Source organism: Anser brachyrhynchus, assembly GCF_964034855.1.
Source record: "Anser brachyrhynchus genome assembly, chromosome: 4".
Taxonomy (NCBI): Eukaryota; Metazoa; Chordata; class Aves; order Anseriformes; family Anatidae; genus Anser; species Anser brachyrhynchus.
The window spans coordinates 34196821-34213644 of NC_137698.1; the positions used below are offsets into that span (position 1 = coordinate 34196821).

General features: G+C 35.7%; 1 protein-coding gene across 3 annotated transcripts in view; it reads left to right on the plus strand.

The window, feature by feature from the left end:
• Positions 1–16824, plus strand: part of LRBA (LPS responsive beige-like anchor protein) — a 400077-nt gene that overhangs the window by 126947 nt on the left and 256306 nt on the right. For all 3 annotated transcript variants that reach the window (XM_080589383.1, XM_080589381.1, XM_080589382.1), the window contains one exon: positions 8996–9104. In XM_080589383.1, coding sequence (XP_080445509.1) covers positions 8996–9104 — 109 coding nt within the window. The remainder of the gene's footprint in view (positions 1–8995; positions 9105–16824) is intronic.

Here is a 16824-nt window from a genome sequence, read left to right on the forward strand (position 1 = left end):
AAGTGTGGTTTTGGTTAGCAGAAAATATCTAAGTAATTGTTACTTCATTTTTTCATGACTCATAGCAGAGTTGTTTTTTTAAAAAGTGGGAACATAACTTTCATTATGGAGAAGAAGAGAATGGATTCATTTCTTTAAAATGTCTCCTTTTATCTAGCTCCATTTTCCAACATTGCTGTTTATAGGAGCCATTAACGTTATTGCTGAATTGGTCATTGCAGTACTTTGTGGCTTTTCAGCATTCACTAAAACGAAACTATTATCCTTCTTACAACATGAACTATATTCCAGAACTACTCTTTTCTTCTCTTTATACAGGTTGCACATTATTTTTCCTGCACGTATCTTAACATTATACTAAAGCATTTCAGGCTGTGTATTTTTATTGCTTTTGTTATTGTTTGATGTATTTTCGCCATAACATTGTAATCTTAATAACTCTTAAAGCTGAAACCTTTTAATTAAAACTTAAAAAATGGAAATAGCTGAAGGACTTTCAGACTTCTCACTGCACAACTGTATAATAGTTGAATTTTTAAATTGTCTCCTATAAGTACTCAATAAAAGATGACAAGGTGGTTGTACAAAGGGCAGAACTGGTTTCAGCAAGTAAGGATGTCTGTGGGGTACCACGAGACATGGAGTGTTAGAATAAATAAAATAAAATTAGGGACTATAAGAAGTGCCTGGAATTTGAGGAGTCATAAAATTGCTGTAGTCTGCTTTCTTGGTGGAAAAAGTCTTAGTCATCTTAGTCATCAACTTTGGTAGAGCATTTTTTTAATTCCTCATGTTTATTACTCATTTTTGAACTAGTTTTAAAGATATCAGTGGATATTCCAGTTTGAAGTGTGTCTTCCTGTTTTTCTTTCTCAAGCAAATAAGACAACTGAAAATGTTTCTGAACTTGAAAGAGCTCTAGAAGAGGAGATCTAATTCTCTTATTTTATTTGCCTTCAAATGTGTTTTTTGCTCTTACATGAAAGGTATGAATGTACCTCTCTCACTCTCACCAATTGAAATTTTTATGTTTAGACTTACCATGTTTTTGCTAGGATTCCCTGGGCAGAAATTTGTGCAGAAAATCTGCCTTTGGGACTTGTAAGATCTACAGTGTATGTGCTGCAGTCAGAATGTGCTGGGCTAAACTTCAGCACGTTCACAAGTAACTAATGTGTAACATACCTACCTAGTTGCTCCCAGGCTTTCCAAATGCATCATGTCCACTGTACGTGTATAGCAGAATTGATTTGTTTGTACCCAGAGAAATTTTGGATCTTTGGAACTGAAGAAAATCTCTAGACAGTGGACTAGTATGTGAAGATACAGAACAGTAAACCTACCTAAATCTGAAATACACAACTGAAGCCTTTTGAAGGCCAGGATACATAGTTTTAAAAACAAACAAACAAACAAAAAACCTGCAGAAATGCAGGAAGGTGCATAATGTAAGTGAAAAGCAAAAGGAACAGGTATTGGAAAATAATCTTTCTGTGCATGGAAAGAAATATATATTTCAAAACATTGCTACACTAAATAGTAATCTGTTTTTAATAAAAGTGAATAAGCATTATTCCATAATACTGTGTCTGGGACCACTGTTGCTGTTCTTTGAAAACTTGTTAAAAAGATGCCCGTATCCATTGTTTCCCTTTGTACTGAGCCATGTGTGCAGCAGTAGTATAGATTGTCAAACATTTTCCTTAGTCTGTTGAACTTCTGTCAGTCTAGATTTCAGTCTTTGTGCTTACCTTTCACCTTTGCGTCTTGCCTTTTGGGAGAGTCTGTTTTTGAGCCTCAATCCAAGACCTGACTGATGAGAGAATTTGTTCACTGGAATCATCCTTTAGGTGCAATTGGTTCAGCTGTTGTAGCCAGTCCTCTGCTTAGGAGACTACCAAGGTGTCCAGGCAGATTCTTTTCTTTCACCCTGAAACTAATCATCTTTCCTACTTATGCAGGAGATTTTCAAGCTCTTACTTCTGTACTGGAAAACAACAAGAACAAACACTTTGTTTTACTTCCTTGCGTTTATGTATAACTGTCTGTTTGGTTAGATTCTTATTTCCTCTACTTGACTAGTTAGCAAACAACTCCTTTGCTCTGTGAAGGTTAAAACTCTCCTGTCACTCTGATTCATTAGCACACTTAAGTGTGAAACATCTCTTACGCTAGACCTTATTTTCTGTATCAGTCAGTGCACTAACAAATGTACTTGTGCTTGAGACTAGGCATGACAGTTATTATCCCCTTTGGGGTGATAATGGGTTTGGCATGGCAGGGGTTGAGGGATCAGTCTCCTAAGCATGCTGCAGCAATTACTCTTTCAGATTTTCAGTTGAAGAGACTCTGGGACATGATTAGTTTTAATTTTTGCAAGCGCAGTTTTCTTGGTCATCCAAAGAATGAAGTGCTGTGTTCTACACACGTTTATATATCTATAAATGAATATTCAGGCAACATTTGCTTTAAAAAACTGTCACATAAAGTCTAATGGAAAGCTAATCTAATTAAGTGAACCAAATATACGTATAATTTGCTCCCTTTTGTCATCCCCCTTTCAATTCCTTAACCAAACCAAAACAAAGAAGTCTGAGTATTTGAGAGTATATCCAGGAGAAACAGCACTAATGAAGCTTGTGTTTCAGTAGCTTTTTCACATGGCTAGATTCTCTGTTGTCTAATGAGGAACGAAATTGCATAAAAAAATCTCTGTATCAGAAGATTCTCATCCAATATTGGATGTTTGGATTTATTTATTTATTTTTTTTCTCAAGGATGCTTATGAGGGTTTTTGGCCCCTTGCTGGATATAAAACTAATATTTTTTGAGAAATTCCAACCTTCTATTAAAAAAAAAATTGTTGGAATTATGCAAAGAATTCAGAAGTTACTGGGAGGAGCAAGAGGGCAGGCAGTATACAAACCCAATACCCTTAGAAAGTAAAAATTCCACCAACCAGCCAAAAAAAGCCCCAAACTTCCCCAGAAATAGCCAGATGTAACCAGTGGTATTCTCCCAATACATAACATCCAGTAGTATAAAATCTGGAATGCTGTAATCATCTGTATTTCCATAGCACTTTTTATAGAAGTACTATGAAAATTTTGACATCACCTGCCATTCATTCTCTTAAATTGCAGATACTGCGTTTTACTGGTCATAGGTGATATTTTTTTTAATATCGAAATATTGGCAATCAGAAGAGTTGTCCAATTGCTTACATGCTTTCCTAACGGAAAACGGGACGGATGCAGGCTGCCCCATTCAATTGTCTTCCACTCGCATTAGTGCGGTCACTCTCAAGGAATGAATGTTAGAGAATGTGTTGCCATAGGAGCAACTACTGTGATGGAAAATAGTTAGAAAAATATAGCTATTAATGAAAAAATGGATGATAACTGACACACTTATGCTTTGTGCATAATTGACCAAAAAAGGCTCAGGAAAAAATGATAAATGTAGTCACGTCCAAAGTAGAATTGATTACTGCCAGTCTGCTCCTCTTATTGCAGCCTCTCTGCCCTGAGCTTCTGATAACACAGAACCTGCACCTTAGTCTTGATTTGTAGAAGGGGAAAAAGCATTTTCCACATTTCCTTGCTTTTTATTTTTAGCAACCTCTTCTGGTTAAGTGATAAGTTTTGTGAAAGGGATTTTCAGTGATCTATGTTCTGAGTATTTATGCTATTGTTTTGGTTTCATAGCAAAGCAGCTTTTTTAATGTGTGAATTTGAACCACAGAAGATTGTTAGTCTAGACTTTAAACAACATTTTAAATATGCTTAAAATTAGAAATTGTAGCCTGGATGTGTTTCAGAGATGGATAAGTGATTTGAGGTGGGGCTCTTGACGCTACATGACTATTTTGTACATGTGCGCACTATGGTATTTTGTGACATACAACACCATTCTTAAAACAGTCTTTTATTTCACTGAGTTTTGTTTGATCATCTGTGCGTGGATTTAAATTGCATCTTTTTATATAACTGGAAACATATGAGCTTTGCTGCAACTTAATGAGCAAGCAGAAGCTTTTTGGGGAAAACAGTTCTAATGATTAAAAATTAATGCAAGCTTTTATTATTGGAGATGCTAGTAATTGTGGAGCGCATGTATGTGACAAAGGTAGGTTTTGCTTTGGGGAATATGTCATTAATTTGTTCTATAAAAAAGCAAAATCATAAAACGCTTTTGAGTGCCTGGGAATTCTTAAATGTTTTTTTTATGTAGAGTGTTTTAGTAACATCTGCTTTTAAAAAATAAATTGATATAACAGTAACAAGAAGGTATTTATACTGCACTCTGTGAGCATATGGGGACTGTGCTATTACTCTGATCTAAAATTTTCAGAAATCATCTGTCATGCTACCAAGCAGAACATGAACACAACCTCAGAAGAATTTTCACTTAATTCTTACTTGTTCTGAGTGGCTATCCTAGATAGAAAAAATGGGATTAATGTGTCCCCTCCTTGCTGTTCTTTCTGAGTGCTATTAAGGTTTATCCTATTGCATGTCCAAGACAGTGTTTTTGGTGTCTCTTCACTGTTTATTTTCGCTCATATTTTGAGGGGGGTAAATGTGTTCAGACTATGGGCTTCTCTGCAATTTTTGATGATGGAATAGGGTATCTGTAAAGTATCTGTGTTCAACAAAGCAATTGTAAAACTTCCTTGCAGCAGTAATTCCAACGTTTAACACATTGAGCAGTCAGATCCCATAAAAGGCTGTGTATCCGCATATATTGTATCTCCTTTTGAAGAAAGAATCTCTTATATGCTAGGTTTATGAGGAGTGCAAGTAGGAAAGCTTACTGTTATCCTTTCCCAGTTTTCTCCAAGTTCTCTGTTATGGTAATATCTGAGAGACTTACGCTTAAACAGCTGTTGTAAATGTCACATATAAAGCCTTTGCTGTATTTTGAGTAAAATTTATAATTGTTGAACATCAGCAATACTAATCCAGGATTTAACCGTCTTTCTTTTCTTACACACATTTTTCTGTTAATTTTTTTTTCGCTTGCACTGTCTCCTTTTTGCTTGTTCTAAGAAGGCTGACTTTTTACTTGACCATCTAACCATTCAGCAGCCAGAAATCAGAGTAAAAAGACTTCTTGCTTTGTCTCTCATAGTTTTCTCATCCAGTGTAACAATAAAAATCAGAATATCTCATCTGTTTGCCTGGAACTGCATCTCTCAGTGGTGTTAGCACTTCATTCCTGACCCAGCAAAGTATGCAAGTATATATTTAACTTTCCGCATGGGATCTGCCCCATTGCTTGTTTTTACTAGACTGTTCATCTTCTCAAAGTTCATCACATGATTAAATGCTTTGGTCCAGAAACCAAGTGCTCAAGAAAAGGAAGAAGAGTCTGTTTGAGACCTGGAATCTGGTGTGCACTGAAAGCAGAGGAGTATGTCTGGTATTCAGTGTCATTACCCATAGGTATTATGGTGAAAATATTACAGAACGTGTATGTCCATCCACACTCCAAACACACCTCTTCTCATGTTAATGATCAGAAAAATGGCGATTCAATAACTTTACTGTAAATAAAGCCAAATCAAATGGTGGTCTAACAAGGGGAAGTGTAAATCACCGCATTCAACAGCATTTCAGTGTTTAATAACAAAAACAAAATAAAAACAAAAATTAAAAAAAATAAACAGAAAGATAAAAATAAATGTGAGATAGTGGTATAAGAAGGCAAACATGGCCCATGGGTCTGCGTACAGAGATTATGGAACCTAAGTAAGAAGGAAATTACTAGACTGCAGTTTTATTTTCAGCTTGGGTGTGCATACTGTGCTGGAGATGGCAAGAAATTCAATGGATTTGGTTAATCAAAGAAATGAAAATATATTCTTTTGGTATGAAAAAAGTATTTATAAAGAGAAGTTTTCGATGGACTTTTTATTTAGCAGAAAGATAACTAATGTAATCTAGTTTTTTGGAAGAAAAAAACAGGAGGGAAGCATACAAGAAATAATGGGTTATTAGTATTATTTTTTAATATTGACAGCAGTTACCTTGTTAGAAAACTTATTTATAGGAGAAAGATGTGTAAAATCTCTTCAAATCTTATAAAATAGAAATGAAATTAGTTAGCGGAAAACATGCATGATTAATTTCATGTAGAAGGCCAGAGTAGATAACAGAAAGGATTGTTATGACACTTTTGAATTCATGAAATGTAATTAATGTGTTAATAAGATAGAATTTTCTAAACGCTTCTTCTTTAGAGGAAAGCATTTGTTTCACAAAGTTACCTGATGTAGTTAATACAGTTTATAGCCACTCACATATATACAAAACATGTTTTATGTAGTTGGGAGTTGAACCAATATTCTTGCAAGAGTGATATTTTTGTCCTTGCCTCAGTAGTGGTCTATTCAGTTGGAAAAAGTTGTATCTGTTGCAGGCAGTGGGCTGCACATAGCAGATTTCTGTTTGATGTTTTGTTTGCCTCAAATGAAAAGCAGCAGCAGCCAAGGTTTCTCAAAATTTCTGTTTAGAAATGGATGATTAAAACTTTTGTTTACACAGAGGCATACTCTGTTACAGAGATGCTGAAAGCTTGTGTTTGCCTTTCATTTTTAACAGTGGCTATGGACTCATCTGCTATATCAGGCCACCATTATACTTATGTACAGGTACATACTGCATTGGCTAAGTTTGACCTTTGAAGAGGTAAATGCAAAACAGTAATATGTGGTGTGCAGTGTATGTGGATGCTGTTCTCAAGAACATCTAAGCTGACCTAGATAGTGATACAACCTGAATTATTACAAAGATTATATAAACTATATTAGAATAACTTTAAGACTATGCAGCATTTGGAAAATGTGACTGAAAAGTAAGTTTGCAATTTTAAGTTCTTTAATATAAATAATGAACACACATGCATATGATATAAACCAGCAAATTATGTCTTACATATTTTGTTTGTATTAGTGAAAAAAACATTTATCTTCACCTCTTGAACTTTACTTTCTGAATTTGGCAATTTGTGATAAGGGAAGTTGATACATGATAATATGAAGCTGTTTTTTTCTGTAGTTTTTAACCTTAAGAATTTTGGCAACTGAAATAGGAAGTTCAGCTAGGAATTATCTGCAAAATCACATACAAGTTTTATCTAGCTGTGCTAGCCCAGTATGGAATATCATAGAGAAATAGGGAAATTGTGTGGGATTAGTAAGGAGAGGTGATAGGGGTGATGACTGATCATAGGAGACCAGGCTTCTTTTGATGCACAAAAGCTATTTTTTTTAAACCGGGTACAATTCGAGTCTGTTTTTATAATGTTGTTCTTCTGTGAGGGAATGTATTTTTTTGCTTTGGAACAAGTCTATCATCCTTTCAAATGCACAGTAAGTGCCACTGTACAGTCATGTGCTGGGCTCCTTACATGGGGTAGATAAAAAGGAAAACCTATTTAGAGAGTAGGTAAGGTAATTATTACAGAGCATGCTTTCTTGAACAGATTATGGTGGGCTTTTTGGAGGATGACTGGTATTTTGTTAAACAGTTGTAGATTAGTTGATCAATAGCTCCTTCCATTCCAAAAGTGACTATTAAAAAAATAAAAAGAGAAAAAATAGTTCCAAAACAGGTGCTTCTGTACAAGTCTCCTCAAACAGAAGATGGTCATGCCTCAAATCATGAATTGTACTTATTTCTTCTTCCAAGACCTCACGTATGTGGAGGCAGTGATCCAGTGACTTAACTGGTTTGTAATCACACGGTCTGTCTCCTTTAGCTCTTATGCTGCAGTTTTCTTCGCCCTGTAGTGTGAGAAGCAAGGAGCAAAGAAGGTTTTCATCGTCAGGATGTTTTTCTGACTTTGGATTTCTTCTTATTGCTTGCTTGTGACCTCAAGCCTACTGCAAGTGCAGAATTATGAATAGGGTAGGAAAAGAGACAGCAGAGCATTAATGATCGTACTATCAAACATAAATATAGAGACAGGTGGAGCCTTAGCTCAGATAAGTAAATTCTAGGTAATGACATTGACATTGTATGCATTAGAAGGCATCCTGTATAAGGAAGACTGCCTTTCTAAAGAACGGGTCTCGATAGACCCTGTGAACTTCTTGAAATGTATTTTAGTTTCTATGTGCAAGGCAAGCAAGTGATTTTATCTTTTGCTACTCTTTTCTACATTAACAACTGAAGGCCTTTTAAAAACAAGTTAGAATACTAGGTATTTTGAAAAAACTAACTAGTAGAAATGGTTTTGTCTCGTTTATCTTTGGATCCTATGGAAAAAAGCACCTTCTAAAACAGTGTAGCTCCTGAGTTTTAACTTTATGAATCCCAATGTAATTAATTAAAAATGAAATGTTTTTTAGTAAAAATACATGAACTCACAGAATAATTGGGGTGTAATTCAATCTGTCAGCTCTGTTGCCATTCATAAACTCGAAGTTTATGAAGGCCTCAGAAATCTCAGATTGAATTACAGCTTTGTTCTGTCCATAACCTGAAACAATGTATATCAGCGTTTTATTTGTGAGACTGAGCATGTTTTATAAACCTGAAAATATTACTTAAATGTATATTTAACATAAAATTTCTGTTTTGCATTCGGAGAAAACTATACTTCAGCGTAATTCACATTTTTTTAATTGGACTTTACATTGGTTACATTAGGGCTTTCACTCTGAATGTTCACATGCGTAAACTTCTTATTGTTCTTTAGCATGTGTTATATATGAAAGATTTTCTTAGATATCTATATTTCAAGTAAAATGAATGACTGTTTAGTGTGTTTGCATTTTGTTTAATTCTTAGCTTGGTTTACGATTGAAATACAGTTTTGCAAGTTGCCAGAAAACTACCCTTCAATCTTATTTAGAACATTTTCTTAACACAATGAAGTCAATATTGTGGAACAGAGCTCAAAATACTTGTATATGTACCATATTTACATATTTTTGTTTTAGGACTTCATTCATTTAAGGTTCTTCTTGAATATTTTCTGTCCACAGGTTGCTGAGTCAAACTATGAAGGACCATTTGGTCAGAGTGGCTAATGAAGCAGAATTTATCTTGAACAGACAGAGAGCAGAGGATATTAACCGGCATGCTGAATTTGAGGTAAGAAATAAAGTCTCAAAAACAAAACAAACAACAACAAAACAAAAAAAAGCACAAACAACAACAACAAAAACACAACAACCACCAAAGAACAAAACACTGTAACAAACTCTTTATGTCTGAGGATTCCAACGCGTGATATAGGCTTTTCAGGCATGGGAGACTCCATCCGAAAAAAGGCCTAGCAGTCCTAGGGAGTTTTGATGATTTGCCACTAACTGTGATGGAAAAACAGGCTGTGCCAAACAACTCAGAATCTGCAATCATAATTTGTGGAGGAAGGGATTGTATCATACCAATGCTCTTCTTTTCTTTGAAGCAAATAGTGCTGTATGTGTTAAAGCTGCTTAGAATGACAGTCAAGATACAACTCTGGAAAGGAAAGTGGTGGGGGGAACAATCTTCCTGAAGATAAATGATAACAGCCTGTTAAGCACAAAGCAAGAAATTACTTTTTGTATAGTTTGCTATTTCACTTAATCCATCTCTAAAACCATTTTACTTATGTTTTACATGCTTCAGTATAGTTTTGCAATGTTTTTTTATTTTCATCCCACTTAAGGGATTCTAAAGTGAAATATAGGTCTTTGCTTTTATAGAACTGTAACAAAAATACAAGCCTTTTTTCTGAATCACTTTAGCCATACCTCCAGTTTTGGATCTTAGTAACTTCACGTAGCTCCTTTCTGTTTGCTCCAATTATGGGATTGTTTTAATGAAAATGAAGTTAAATCTCACTGAATTTTCTAATATTCTGCTTAAAAAGTACTTAGTCTTTCTTCTGACATGTGATACTACTTGTGGTTTTGTTTTTAAAATGAAGCATTAAGAGATTGAAGGCACATTTATGTTTAACGTATTTCTAAACTGTTTTTCTCTTAAATCTTTACTTGAAAAAATACTCCCCAAAGATGAAAGCATATTTGTCTTAGACAGTGCTTATGTTCTAAAGGTCATCTGTGTTGGCCCCAGGATTCAAGCTGTGCGTTGTTTAATAACATATCTGCACTTCATCTAGACCTAGTTACCCCCTCCTGAAAACAGAGATGTTGTAAGATATCTACAGTACCATTTTGCAATGGTGAAATAGCAGGCATGTTTCATTTATTACATCAAGGGTTTGGCGACAGTCCTGTGGAGATGAAAAGTGCATCTTTTTACTTCCTTGCCTGATAATCATTGGAGGGGGACATGCTTGACATCTTTTGCTCTGGATTTATGCAGAAGCTCCATGCGTGACATGGCATCGTTGATTACATGAACAGCTCATTTTTTTCTTGAGATGCAAACTATACACAAAGGTGTGGGTATGTGAGAGAAATCTGTGTGAAGTATAGGGTTCTGTCATGTAAATATGAGCTATCAACCAGTACAGCATTTCAGTGACAACTTCTCTATTAGCCTTATTTCAGCCTTGGAACACCTTTTCGTAATATCTGGAAGAAATTTACACTGAGCATCCACTTAGATTTTTAATACAGCTCTGAGTTTTGCTGTGATTTAATTCTCTAGGATAAGAGTCGGTTGATAATTTTCAAGCTGGTGCTGTTTTGAATCTGTGCTATCTCAATATGATGGCTCAAGGGGTTTAGCTCATCAGGTTGAACTTAAACAGAAACTAGTGTACTAAAATAGCAGCAGTCTGTTTACTGATCTTGGTTTTGTTACTGTGTTGGAAAAAAGCAGGTCTAATATCACTTCTGCAGATGTATAAAAACCAAGATATGCAACTGTTTGGTTCTACTAAATGCTTTAATAAGAAATCTGGTGAAGTTAGCATTCCACTAAGGTCTGTGGCATGCTTCACTCAGAATTATGGTAGTTTGTAGTTTGTTTCTCTCTCTCTCTCTCTCTCTCTCTGTGTGTGTGTGTGTGTGTGTGTAAGGGAGAACAGGTATTTTCATTCTGTAGAATTTGCAGGTATCATATCAGTGATGAGAAATTCTTGTGTATCGTGTTGTATCTATGGATTGGTCTGTTTTGCATGCTTCCTGTCTACTGTGCTTGGCTTGTTGTAACACAGTGGCATTTTCTAGTCACTCTATTCCTTATAGCCTTTTAAAATGGTGCTCAGGGCTATAGAAATAGCCTTCCTTTCTTCTGTCGTGCCCAGAAATAGGCACTGTCAGGTGACTTGATTGGAGCTGTTCCATCCCTTAATGGGAACAGGTTTGTGCTGGGCTGCAGACATGCTTTGTAAAGTAATTGGTAGGTATGTTCCTCTTGTGTGAATGTTGATGCCTGTATTTTAGTCCTAACACTCATGTCATGACAGACTTACAGGCATGTGAAAGGAAGGACTAGCAAGTAAGTGAAAAGGGGCTTTCAAAACAATTTATACAGCCTTTGATCTGGTTCATTTCTCCCATTTGAGGACATGTGAGGATGCAGAGTAGCAGACTGTGAGCCCTAAGCAAAAAGACTGTTTTGACTAGCATGACTGGTGTGGTTTGGTCTTCTGCATGCACCGACTTCCTTGATTTGCTGCATCTTCCATCTGTTCTTGAGAAGTGAATTCCTATTGGAATGGAGGTGGTGTTACTCTGGTCATGAGAGAGACTGTACTTGGTCCATTAAAAGCAATATCCTATCTGCCATGGCATATAACTAGAAAGGAGCAATTGTACAAGGAAGCAGATAGGTCACACTTTTGTAAATACTGTCTTATCATATAGAGATCTGTGGGTCAGGGACTTCCTTAACCAAAGGTCATGTCTTTCATAAATAGCATTGTGATTTTTCTACTGTGAATTTTTCCAATTATATTTTAAATTTAACGGAAATGTTTTGTACCATTGCCATCCTAAGGTAGGGAATTTCCCTGCTGTTATAGTTGAAGAAAGTGAACGGATCCTTTGTACAACAAAAAGTTTAAGCATTTTGGGGGGAAATAATGTGATCCTATAGTGCTTAGCCCTGAAGAATGGTGTATACAATTGCATTTTTAATTGCGTTTTAAAACACTTTGTGATTTTGGTAATTGCTAGTTGGAAAGCTGCAACTTGTTTAAAAAATTGCTTTGGACAAGCATCGATGGTTCAGATCAGAAGCAAGCTTTGCCACCTGTGCTTTGGGGAGGAAAGAGATGAGGCTGGTTCACTGAGGGATAAAGATCCAGAGACAGCTGAGAAATGTGGCAAGAACTCTTACCCATTTTTCATTTTTATTCAGTCCTAAAAGTCATGACGAAGATGAGCCTTGCGATATGAACATTGGATTCTGGACAGGTATGCACCATGGTGATAGAGCAGTGTAGTCTTACAGAATTTACTGGAGAACATTCTTTTCACTCTTTTTTCCTTCTCTTTTGAAGGGCAATGGCAGTTTTAAAATGAAAGGCAAAATATCTCATCACCATTTAAAAGTTTGAAGTCTGGTATTTGGGGCCTCCAGAGGCAGAAGAAAGAAAATGGAAATTCAGACAAGCTTCATAACAAAGTTGTGTAGTTGTATATTGTTATATATAATTACGGTTATAAATTATAGAATATTTGCTATAAATGGGGTAAGGATGACCCTTGTAGAAGGAAGGAACAAACTAGGAAAATAAGAAGTTCTTCATCAAAGGAGAGGCAGTCCTTAGCTGAACAAGTCCACTCTGGAAATGTGATGCAACAAACTATTTCGTGCCATTTTAGAAGTTGCACAGGGCTGAGAGGGGATGTTTTCTTGCCAAAAATTCATGGAGAAGTGTTCACTAGTCAATTCTTTCAGAGCCAGGAGGAGAGAAGCAGCAGCAAATGGGGCATATTCACTTTGCCACATGAGATCTGATGGGGCCTTTCTTCACGGTGATCCCGTGTGGGGGGACCAGAACGTTGACAGGAAAATGTCTATGCCCTTTCTATAAAATAGGGTACCAGAAGAGTGAGATTTTTTTTTTTTTGGCATACTGTTCAGTTTATGCTGTCGCATTAGATAGAGAGGAAACTGTGAGAGCCTGAAGCAGATAGATTTAAACTTTGAAAAGATTTGAAAAGAAATCTTTCCTCCCTATGTCTCTTCAAGGCAAATCTTTCTTTTTAAGGAACTTGAAGTGTCTTGAGCAGCAGCAAAATCTGCATATCTACTTCTGTTTCTGGTGGGAAGGCGTCTGCCGTCTTGGCTGTTTTTGTGTTCTTTCTGTCAGGAATCTCTCCGTTTGCATTGCGGACTCCCTTGATCTATGTCTCCTTTGCCTCTGCAGTCCTCCATGCCAGAAACTTCTTCAAACAGGAGGTGATTAGCTTCTTTCTAGGAAGATGCAATCTCTTGCCCTTTTTGGTGGGCTCCACCTTATGCCTCAGCAGTCTGCAGAAAAACAAAAAACAACAACAAAAAAAAAAAGCCCTTTTCTTGAGTTCCTGGTCATGCCTTGTTTAATAGAAGATACTATAAGTACCATAGGGAATTATAAGCAAATAAGTTATACTATCTTTTTTTCTAAGCTTGAAACTTAGAAGCTGTTGCAAAAAAAAAAAGACAAAATAGACAGTATTTTGGAGGTGAAGGATAGGTCTTCTATGGTTGAATACAGTCCGTCTTATGTCCTTTTTTTCCCCTGATCCCTCACCTACGTTTTCACTGTTGACTCTATAGGTAGTTACATCTATGAACATAGACATATGGGGAGGCTACAGGAGGAGCTGAGGTACTTACAGTTTTACAGTATGATTAAACCTCAGACAAGCTTGATGAAGCAATATTACACACATTTCTCTAGTGAGGTGGCAGTGAAGCACGCATTTTTACAGTGAATGTGGAAATGTAAGCATTCCTAATGCAACTTATAACCTTGTAACACTTAAAACCTTACATTTTGCCCAGTGTCTCTGTCATTTCTATGCACAGGTCTCTTAGGCATTTGTAAAAATCTCACCCTGAGTTTTGGTAGAGCTGAAAGACCTGAAGAGGAACTTGTTTATGCTTGAATTCTGCCAGCTAATTTCATGTTACCACCTAGCATGCTTTCTATAAATGACCTTGAAAAATCTGGTGATTTGCACTGTCTTAGATTATGTGTGCAGACTGCTGCAGAGTTGGGCCTACGAGAATAATTGGATTTGGTGTGAGGAGGGGGAGGGAATTTTGTGCTGTAATTGACTTTATTTTATAATTTATGACAAGAGTGCCCATTGTCTTGGATATGCATCCTGTCTTGTATAAATCTCTTCATGTGTTTGTGTGCGAATATACATATTTATAGAATTTTAAATATGTAAACTAGCAAGTGTTTTAGGTCTGGCATATTTAAGCATCATAAAGTTTCATCTTTCTGACAGAGGTTTAATTTGCTATTGGATAGTGCTAGTGAATTTTGACCAAAACCTGTGATATCACATCTCAGTTCTTGTGTATTTTTGATGAGTTCCAGCAATGTCTTTTTTTTCCCCTCAAAGATTCACATGAAGAAATTGGAAAATGGGGGTGATGGTGGGAGTTACTATACTGAACCATGCATATTGCTACATATTGTGTGTATAGAGAAGCATTGAGTAGCACAATACAATTTTCTGGAAATTGTCTAAAACACAAGGATTCTTCCCTTGGTTACTGTTCCTCACAGAATCATCTTTGGTCATTTCTTGCAGTAAAATTTAACTGCTTCCATAATTTAAAAAGTAACCTGCCTCCTCAAAGTGCCATTTTAAAATTTTGTCTGGTGTTGTCATTCTCTGGGCTTTTTAGTTGTACTTTTTCAAATTTTCATTGTACCTAGAAATAAAAAGTGCTGGCATTCTTGTTATTGGCCGTTTCTGTTGATTAACTGAGAATTTCATGTGGCTTTCCCTTTGCATTTGCTATAAATCATGCTAGGCAGCTAACTTCTCTGCATGATTTCTCTTCAATAATTAAATCTAGCATTTCCAGCTGCTGTAAAATTTGTTGGCCTTTCTGTTCAGTTATGTTTTTTCATGCGGAAGAGTTAGACTTCCTCATAGTTTTAATTCTTATTCAGTATCAATTTATAGGCCGTGGTTTAGCTGTAATAAACTGAATGTTTTATTTTATGGCTTATGCTGAGAGAAGAATCTCAATGTTAATACAAGTATTGCCTTGACAGAGGTAAGATAGAAGGCTTGGCAAGTGTTCTGCTAGTGACTTGGTTGTAGCTTTTTTTTTTCCTTGGCAGAAAACAAAATACAGTGGTTCAGTTGATTGACAGTCTTGTGTATTCTGTACCTTCTTCCCTTTGGTGTAACTAAACACTGGCTAACATTTAATGATAATTTGTATCAGAGGAAGTAGCTAGGAAGTATTGCAAATCAGTTGTGGCAGCAAATCCCAAAGTCAAAGAGAATGTTTTAGAGACCTTGAAAGAATTATGAAAAGGTAATTGGTGTCTTCCTAATTTCTGTAGATGATAGTTAACTGTGGGAAAGAAAGTTCTAACCCTTGACTGGATCTCTATTCTCCATATAATTTTCCAGTGTTTTTAAATAAAGGCTGTTTTGTTACAGAGCTCATGCATCAAATAACCTTTTTGTGACTCTTGCAACATTGTTTTATACAAAGCTTTATTCAACATGCTTAATGGCAATGACCTTGTTTAATGGAAAAAATAGTTTGGAATGTTTTCAACTGGTATTCTGTCTAGTAGGGTGGGTTATCAGCAATTAATCTTTACAGAACTTATGGAGATAATGGATAGTGCAAGTTGTAGGCTACCTGTAGTAATGTAACCGAAAGTTATAGTCCTTTGTATTGTCACATTTCATTTTTGCAATGTTATGGAAGTTCAGCGTACCTTTGCACAAAAATACGGCTTTACACGTATTTTATGTATGGGCTTAATTCTATCAAAAAATTATATTTTTAAATAAACGCTACCTTTTGCACTGGGTAGGTCAGGCGTTATACCACCATCTTTTGGTAGAAGAAAGAATTTTTTTCTTCAATTTCTAAACGCATTTTTTAAACTACTGTAAAAACTGAAAACTCTTCGGTGCTGAGCATGGAACACTTTTTTCTTCCATTGAAGGATTAACTAGTTTTGTGCTGCTACAATGTGTTGACAAGTCCCAAACTGGAAAATTAAGTTTCTTATATTCCTGAGGTGGGAATTCTTTGGATTTCTTGTTTCATGAGTCAAAAAATAGTGAAATGAGAATTCACTTTGTGCTTGAACATTATAACATCTTCCCTGTGCTCTGGGAACTGTGGGAATAAAGTATTGCTTGGTTATGAAAGAAGGAATGAAAACTTGTGGTTTCTCTTATGCACTGCTTTACTAAGCAATGGGAGAAAAAGGAATGAAAACTTGCGCTAGAATGCTGACATCTTTTTTGTTATATCACATTTAAATCAAAATACAACACAAACAATATGTCTAAGAGCTATCAAGGATATAATATTTTTGTTTCTGAACAAGCTTAAAACAGAAATTTTATTTGAGAACCTCCTATAAACTTCTCTGATGAAACAAAGTAATGTTATTTTCATTACCTTTTTTGGATATTTTTGACAAATTATGCTACAAACTGAAGAGATTACCAAATTTCTTTGAAAAATTAGACTTGATCATGATATTTTACTGTTTAAAATGAGGGTTACAAATGTACAAGTTACGTATTCAGCTAAGCAGGAGAAAACTGCTATGGTTCATTCTTATGTTAGTACTTAACAGGCTGTTCAGTTTTTATAGGAATTGCAAAGTATCTATTTTTCTTGATGTTTTAAAAGCAAATAGAAAGTGTATATGGAAACAAAAGAGTGGATAGAAGTAATTAAATAATTGTGA